The sequence below is a fragment of the Cyanistes caeruleus genome, chromosome 6, assembly GCF_971803275.1.
Source record: "Cyanistes caeruleus chromosome 6, bCyaCae1.hap1.1, whole genome shotgun sequence".
Classification (NCBI taxonomy): domain Eukaryota; kingdom Metazoa; phylum Chordata; class Aves; order Passeriformes; family Paridae; genus Cyanistes; species Cyanistes caeruleus.
The window spans coordinates 54,825,866-54,833,690 of NC_141706.1; the positions used below are offsets into that span (position 1 = coordinate 54,825,866).

Here is a 7,825-nt window from a genome sequence, read left to right on the forward strand (position 1 = left end):
TTCTATAGACTTGTTCTAAGGCCTTTAAAGGCTGGAGCTACTGCAGTGCCTATTCACATTTTCTACTGAATGCATAGCCTTCCAGTTTCAAATCTCTCTCCATTACCAGTATATGTTCCAAATACAGCAATGAAAAATAACAGAAAATAAGAAACTAGATTTGCAAAGAGGACTTGGATTTGCAAAACCAGTATTTTGATCCCATTTTGATGTGACGAGTTTTGTAAGATTTGTTATTTTTCATATAAATTTAAGATGCAGCTGCAGTTTTTTATTCAGTCTGTGAGTAAATGTGGAACTTGGCAGATCCTAGAGATTCATGTCCAAGCAAGGACAAATTCCAAACTTCTTGTTATTGCTCAAATGTTCTTCACTATGGAAAAAATAACTTAAACACGGAAATGCGGTAGTGTAAGCAAAGAGGAGGCTTTGGAAAGCCTGTGACGAAGATCTCCTGTCACACTGCACTTACCTTTATGAGTCAGTGTGAGATGGGCTGTTTCAAGATTTTCCTCCTGCAATTTGTTAGGATTCCTTACATAATGTGTAATTCACAAATTACATCTTGTGTTTCAAGTCTTTGCAAAATTAAAATTTTACAAGATATTAAAAAAAAAAACCCAAACATTTAATCTTGAGCCATTTAGAGTTTTCTCCATTGTGATGGTGTTAACTGGAATGTTTTTGTATATAAATTTTAGCACTGTTTGCATAGCTAACTTATTATCCTCTAATGAATAAAAATTTGGAACAAAAGTATTTTTCATTATAGAGAAGTTTCATAATAAAGCCATTCAGCCTCCCCTGCCTTTTCATTTTAACTTAATTATCAAACAAAAATGGACACAATTGAATAAGAATTGAGATAGATGGTGCATATCTTGGTTAAGTAGCCAATGAGAAGAATGCTTTCCTATAAGTAGATAACATTCCTGTCCCATGACAATTTTTCTTTTTTTTTTTTTAATTGAAAACACACATTGTTTACATGGCTATATTTAAGACAGATTTGCATACAAAGTCTGAGAGGCAATATTAGAATATTATTCTAATGAGTGGACAATCAGAATAAAAAAGATAAAAATTATTTTTAAACAACCACTCTTAGGATACTTGGTCCCAGAAAGTAATCAAAAAAATAAGAATCTTATTTTGTTGCAAGCCTGAGAAAGCACAGCAGTCATCATGAATATTACTGAGAAGTAATATTCACTGAGATTCATGCCCTGGACACCTATGGTGGGGTGCAAAAACCAGTGCTTTTCAAAAAGAGTGTAAATGGGGTTGAGCAAGGTTTGTGTTTCAGCACCATCCCCACCTACCTGTCCTGCTTTACCCCAGCTCCTTGGCATGGCTTCCCCTCAAGTCCAGCAGGGAAAGAAGCTCCCATCACAAAAACTGAATTCTAAGTTTCTCCCTGTGTGCATTGGCACAGAGAAGGCTGTTAATGACATTATTATTATTATTTTTTTTAAAGACATTCACACAATGGAACTTTTAATTGCCAAGGACAGTTTGAGAGCTTTAATTAGCAGTCAAAGGATGACAAGAGTCACAACAAATGGCTTGTATTATTTCACAATGAGAATGAAATATTTCACATGTCTTGAAAATTACTACAGCTGACATTTGGGAAAGTTATAAAAAAAAAAAATTCCTGGGGCTTTCTTCCAAAATGTAACATCATACACATGGTGTGTGGCCAGCAAAACACTCAGGACAGCCCTCAGTCACCCAGTTGTGCCTCAGGATGCATCTTTGAATTCTCTCAGTAACCTCTGTACTGCTGTGTATCAACTGTTTCCAAATTTGAAACTTTGCCTGGATTGACAGGAAGGACAAGGTGTAGGTATGCCTATCTTTTTAAATGTATTATCTTTCTAAAAATCATTTCTATATTTTATATAAAAAATAATCTTTTGTGCTCTCAGCTCTGATCTGTGCAGTCTAATAAGAATTTCCCTGTCTTTTTCACCACAAAAGGAATTCTGAAGCTCAGTATTAGTTTATGTGTAAAACCATGATCCATTTTACCTAATTGCTCTGACTAATGAGTATTAATAGTAAAAAGGGTGATAGATGCACTGTGCATGGAAATTCTTCAGAAATCAGTTCAAAGTAAGAAAAATATGTCATTATTTGTATAAAAGATGACTGGAATGTGTTAAGGACAGAAATTGAAAACCATTCATGCAGTTAATTGTCCATTAGCACTAAATACTTCAAAATACTTACAGAAATTACGGAAAATAAAGTGCATTTTCTGTCAAGAGAACATTTGAAACTCTCTAAAAGGCTTGTGGCTTGTGGTAGTGCTCAGACAGTGATTAGTAGACTCTGAAGAAAGTTTTGCAATGAAAACCTCTACAGAATTCTGAGGTACCATTGCTAGCTGAACAAGAATATGGATTTAGCTGTGAATAAAATCTAAGTTGCAGTGAAAAATAAAACTTCCTGGTGTTTTTAGCAGAGCATGAAGAAATTTGTGGCTCCAACTGAGAGATCATGTCTAAAGTGTGCAGAGTGACTGGCATAAGCTGATAGCAAGAAGTCATCAGGAAAAGGGCAAGCAAGGACAATAAGAATTTCTTTTTATTCTATATTTAGTAAAATAAATAATTCTGTTTAGGTTTAAATGTTATCTTTCTTCTACATTACTTTTGAACTATATCGATTTTCTGCCTCTGCTCTCTCATGTCTTAGCCAGTCTTCTGCTATAACAGCATTAGATTTCTGCTCTCTCACAAAGAACCTCTTTGATGCTAATCAGCCATTTATTTGCTATATGTATTTTGTCTGTAATTTAAGATCCTCTCAAGTTATCTTAGTTTGCATGAGAGGTCTGTTAACTAGGTAACATTCAGATTGTTGGGAGGGAAATCCAGGAAGCTGTGCTAACTTGAATTATAGCTGTGCTCCCCATCAAGGCTGCCAGCTTGAGTGAGTTTATGAACTCAGATACAACTTTGCTGCTCACCTAATTCTGCAGTGGTGAAAAAAATTCTGTGCACTAGTACCAGATAGCCTGATGTGGAATATTAATACTTAACTTATTCCTAGAGGCATCCCAAAAATAAGTACTGCAAGGTGCTCATATACAGACGTCACTGAGGCTGTACATATATGTAAAAGAGATGAATGGTGGTCCTAAATTCTGTCTTCAGAAATTCCATCATTAGCTGTCTCCTAGGTGTAAAATAAAGAAGCTGAAATGGCAGAGTTAAATAGCTGCAGCAGAAAGTCAGCATTTACAATGACTGATTGCAAAATATCGATTTTTTCAAATACATATTTTGTGATTGACATGCCCCACTTGCATATGAAATATTGAAATGTCAGATGGCAGAACTGGCTCAATAATAACTTTCCTACCATAATGCTCTGAGACTGAAAGCCTGCAAAAACCAGGATCCAGGCACTATCATCAAGCATGGCAGCACCAGAAGAATGAAGCAGGAGTCAGCTCTGACAGTGGATCTCTGACAGAAAGTCCAGGGGATTTTCAAGGTTTTACCCATGTTCTTACTCCTGTACAATCTCAGTCTGAGTTACCAGAAATAAATAAAGGTATTGCCAATGCTATGATGGACTAAACACTTTGGAGCCTGAGACAGCCTCTCTCCAGCTGAATTCAAATGAAATTTTTCAACTGGAGGAGTGCTGTAAATTTGGAGCTGCAGAGGCCTTCCCTCCAGGCAAGTTTTTTAGCGTAGTATTTTGGAGGAGTCTGTTTTATTATTCCAGCTGCTGACATTTGGAGGTAATAAGCTATCTAATCTAACAGCGATTTTGAACCCAAAGTTCAGGGTAGGAGGAACTGAGAAGGAACAAAAGAATGCAAAGTTCAGGCAGCAAGTGGCGCATACGGAGAGTGAGCAGCTTTCCCAGCTCAGGGGAACAGGCAGGATCCTGCTTCAGCAGGACATAATGATATACTAATGTGTATATAACATAGCATATAATACAGTAATATAATAATGTACATAGCATGGTAAACAAGAGTAAGAGAAAGGGCAGGGAAGGATGCAAAGCTGGCTTTGTGTCACCAGCATGACTCCTACTACTCTCAGGGAGATGGAATTCTCTTACATATGTGTCTGTCAGCAGTCTGGAGAAGATGTACAAAACTACTCATTTGTCACTTTCCTTCCTCTGTGCCACTTTAAACAATAGAAGCAAGGAGAGGAAATTTCATAGGATGTAGAGGAAATTCTATCCTTGCTAATACTGGGGACATTTTCCACCACTGCACTTATCAAGTATGGATTGATCTAGTCTGTAATAATCAGTAAGAACTAATAAAGAATTGGCAGCAGTTAAATGTTTTTTACACCACTCATGGGAGGCAACTTTTACAATTTTATGCTTTTTTTTTGCAGTCATTTTCTCTCATTTCAAAGACATCTCCTGCTCACTTTGGAATTTTTTAAAAGATGACTGAAACTCCTCTACTGAGTATTCCGTCCTCAAACCAGAGTGAAAACCAGAGCAACTCAACTCATTGCCCAGACTTGAATGACTGGTGGGACATTGTGTTCTATATAGTACCCAAGTACCTCAACGCTGTCTGTGTTATTGGTATGCTTGGAAATGTGTTTGTTCTCCTCATTTATTCGCTGCACAAGGGCCCCCTGAAGACAGCTGAAATCTATCTTATGAATCTGGCTATTGCTGATCTTATCTTCCTCGCGTGCCTCCCATTCTGGGCGGTGAACACCAGTAAGGGGTTTAACTGGCCGTTTGGCATCTTCCTGTGCCGCAGCGTCAGCACCTCCATCGTCTTGAACATGTACACCAGCATCTACCTGCTCGTGGCCGTCAGCGTGGATCGCTACCTGACTTTTGTCCATACCTTGAACCACAGAGAAGTATGGAGCAAAACTATGACCAAAGGCATCTGCTTGCTCATCTGGTTCTTTTGCATTCTTCTCAGTGTCCCAAATTTCATGTACCGGACTGTGAAAGAGTTTTCCTCGTGGAATATCTCAGCGTGCTATTTGGAGTACCCCAACTCGTCGTGGATAACAGCTGAACGCCTGGTATTTAATGTGGTGGGGTTTCTGCTGCCATCCACAGCAATCATCTTCCTCAATTTCTCCACCATTAGATCCCTAAAAAAAACAGCGAGAGAACGAAGAGCACTCAGAGCAAAGGGTTGCATGGGGCAGAAAGGCATGAGGGCAACGAGGCTGATCACCACTGTGGTACTGACGTTTCTTTTCTGCTGGACCCCTTACCATTTTTTTGTATTCCTTGATCTATTATACAATACAGAAGTGATCAAAGGCTGCTTCTGGGGGGAACTAATCAACTTTGGGCAGCAGTTTTCTTATATTCTGGCTACCACCAACAGCTGTATTAACCCTGTGATTTATGTCTTTGTTGGGAAATACTTCAGGCAAAAGGCTTTAGAAGTTTTTTCACAGTTTTTTCCCTGTGGATTTCCTTCGAGATGGGTATCTTTCAAAGAAATGTCTTCAAATTTCAGCATGTCTACAGTCAAGAATGATTCAACATAATGGTTCTCAGTTCCATCTTCATTTTGATATCACAACTTATTTTATGCCACTGCAAATGGCATTAAAAATTAATATGAAATGCTCTGACCTGGCCTTCACAGACCAAGCTAATTATCTATTGAAGTAAATCACTTGATTGTTTACTTTTTCCTCAGGTTTGCTTTCTTAGTTCTGTGTTATCCATCCAAATGCATGACATGTGTGTGATACCAGAATTTTACACCAAATTATCTAACCTGTTTTACCTATTAACAGTGGCTTAAAAGAAAATATTTTTTGACAAAATACCAGAAATCTGGTTTCTTTGCAGAAATCCATAAGCCAGTTGAATGTTTTGCTGCATTGTATCTGTGATGACAGCTGCTATACCCCTTATAATATTATTCATAAAATTACAACAGGTATTACAGTGCAAATATGAGCTTAATCTTTAGCTGATAAATGCATTTGAAAAGGTAGAGAATAACTTTGGTTATTTTGAACAATATTTTAACTGGTTTGCATTTTCACAGTAAGATATAGAGAACTTTATCTTTTCTGTGCACTTTAATTATATTCAGTGCATAACTATTGTACAAGATGATGGAACACAAAGAAGTGTATATAAATTGTAAAAAAAGCAAGGTAACACAGTAGCCTCCTCAAAACCTGACTTTTGCTGATCCAGTAAAGTATTACAAAATTGCTCATTAAGTACTGTAAAGATCCTTTTTATTTTGTATATGTGAATATATCAATGATGGCCATTGATACTGTATTATTTCGAGGTAAATACTTAGATTCATATTTATATTTTGATGAATCAAAATTAATAAAACAGGTAACATTTTACTTCATAGGTTTTTTTTTTTCTTTCTTATATTTATTTTTATATTTTTTCTCTTTTCCCCTTATTCCTTTGGGTAAGAGCAAACATATAGTTCTGTGATTAAAAATCCTTGTTGCTACCAGAACACAAACTCTCATAGCAGAAGAAAACTTTTCCATCATAGCCACAATGGCAAAGTAGATGTAAGACAACAGATATCTGTTTCTGCAACTCTTAAATTATTTGTATGTACACACATGGAAGACAGTGCAGCCTGTTCAGTCAGAAAGATATTGGTGCAGAAGAGAGCATCCATACACATCATTTGTGTACCAATTAATTTAACTACTCATTGTAAAGCCTGTTTAGTCCTGTACTCACTGTAATGGCACTGCATTCTCTGCTGTTCTTTTTAGTGTTTTTATTCTGAATATGTAATTAATCTCTTATTTTATTATAGAAATATGTCTATTCGACTTCATTGCAATAAGATTAGTGTTAATTTTTTAATTGTTCTTTAAAACTTTTTGTTTCTGAACCATGGAAGCCTTTTGAAGACTTAAAAGTCTATCTTCCTGCAATGGTGGTTTAAGAATTAAGGGTGGATTAAGGGATCAGGGAGGAAGAATCTCTCATAAATTTACTACTTCCAGTCCTTCTGTGGCAGATGATTTTAAAATAAACAGGTTTAAACACCAGTAGTAACAATAATACGTGAAGTTCTCTGACTCATCTGAAATCAAATTCCTAATTCCCGTCTATTTTAAACTGTTGAACACTTGTATCTATTTAACACATCCCCAGCTGAATCTTTAATTCAAAAAAACTTCCTGCAAGATTGAGGAAAGGAAAGGAAAGGAGGAAAGGAAAGGAAAGGAAAGGAAAGGAAAGGAAAGGAAAGGAAAAGGAAAGGAAAGGAAAGGAAAGGAAAGGAAAGGAAAGGAAAGGAAAGGAAAGGAAAGGAAAGGGAAAGGAAAGGAAAGGAAAGGAAAGGAAAGAAAGGAAAGGAAAGGAAAGGAAAGGAAAGGAAAGGAAAGGAAAGGAAAGGAAAGGAAAGGAAAGGAAAGGAAAGGAAAGGAAAGGAAAGGAAAGGAAAGGAAAGGAAAGGAAAGGAAAGGAAAGGAAAGGAAAGGAAAGGAAAGGAAAGGAAAGGAAAGGAAAGGAAAGGAAAGGAAAGGAAAGGAAAGGAAAGGAAAGGAAAGGAAAGGAAAGGAAAAGGAAAGGAAAGGAAAGGAAAGGAAAGAAAGGAAAGGAAAGGAAAGGAAAGGAAAGGAAAGGAAAGGAAAGAAAGGAAAGGAAAGGAAAGGAAAGGAAGGAAAGGAAAGGAAAGGAAAGGAAAGGAAAGGAAAGGAAAGGAAAAGAAAGGAAAGGAAAGGAAAGGAAAGGAAAAGGAAAGGAAAGGAAAGGAAAGGAAAGGAAAGGAAAGGAAAGGAAAGGAAAGGAAGGAAAGGAAAGGAAAGGAAAGGAAAGGAAAGAAAGGAAAGGAAAGGAAAGGAAA

The 7,825-nt window shown here is 36.8% G+C and overlaps 2 protein-coding genes across 2 annotated transcripts in view; one reads left to right on the plus strand and one right to left on the minus strand.

The window, feature by feature from the left end:
• Nucleotides 1-1,495: 1,495 nt before the first annotated feature.
• ATG2B (autophagy related 2B) overlaps nt 1,496-7,825 on the minus strand; it is an 82,971-nt gene continuing 76,641 nt past the window's right edge. The window contains exon 45 of the transcript XR_015288264.1: nt 1,496-5,111. The gene's annotated coding sequence lies outside the window, so the exon portion shown is untranslated. The remainder of the gene's footprint in view (nt 5,112-7,825) is intronic.
• BDKRB1 (bradykinin receptor B1) lies at nt 4,434-6,355 on the plus strand. Its single transcript, XM_023927614.2, has one exon. The coding sequence runs from the start codon at nt 4,434-4,436 to the stop codon at nt 5,517-5,519; it is 1,086 nt and encodes a 361-aa protein (XP_023783382.1). The 3' UTR covers nt 5,520-6,355.

What these genes read in the sequence shown, in the direction of transcription:
- BDKRB1 (XM_023927614.2), top strand. Translation starts at nt 4,434, where the DNA reads ATGACTGAAACTCCTCTACTGAGTATTCCGTCCTCAAACCAGAGTGAA.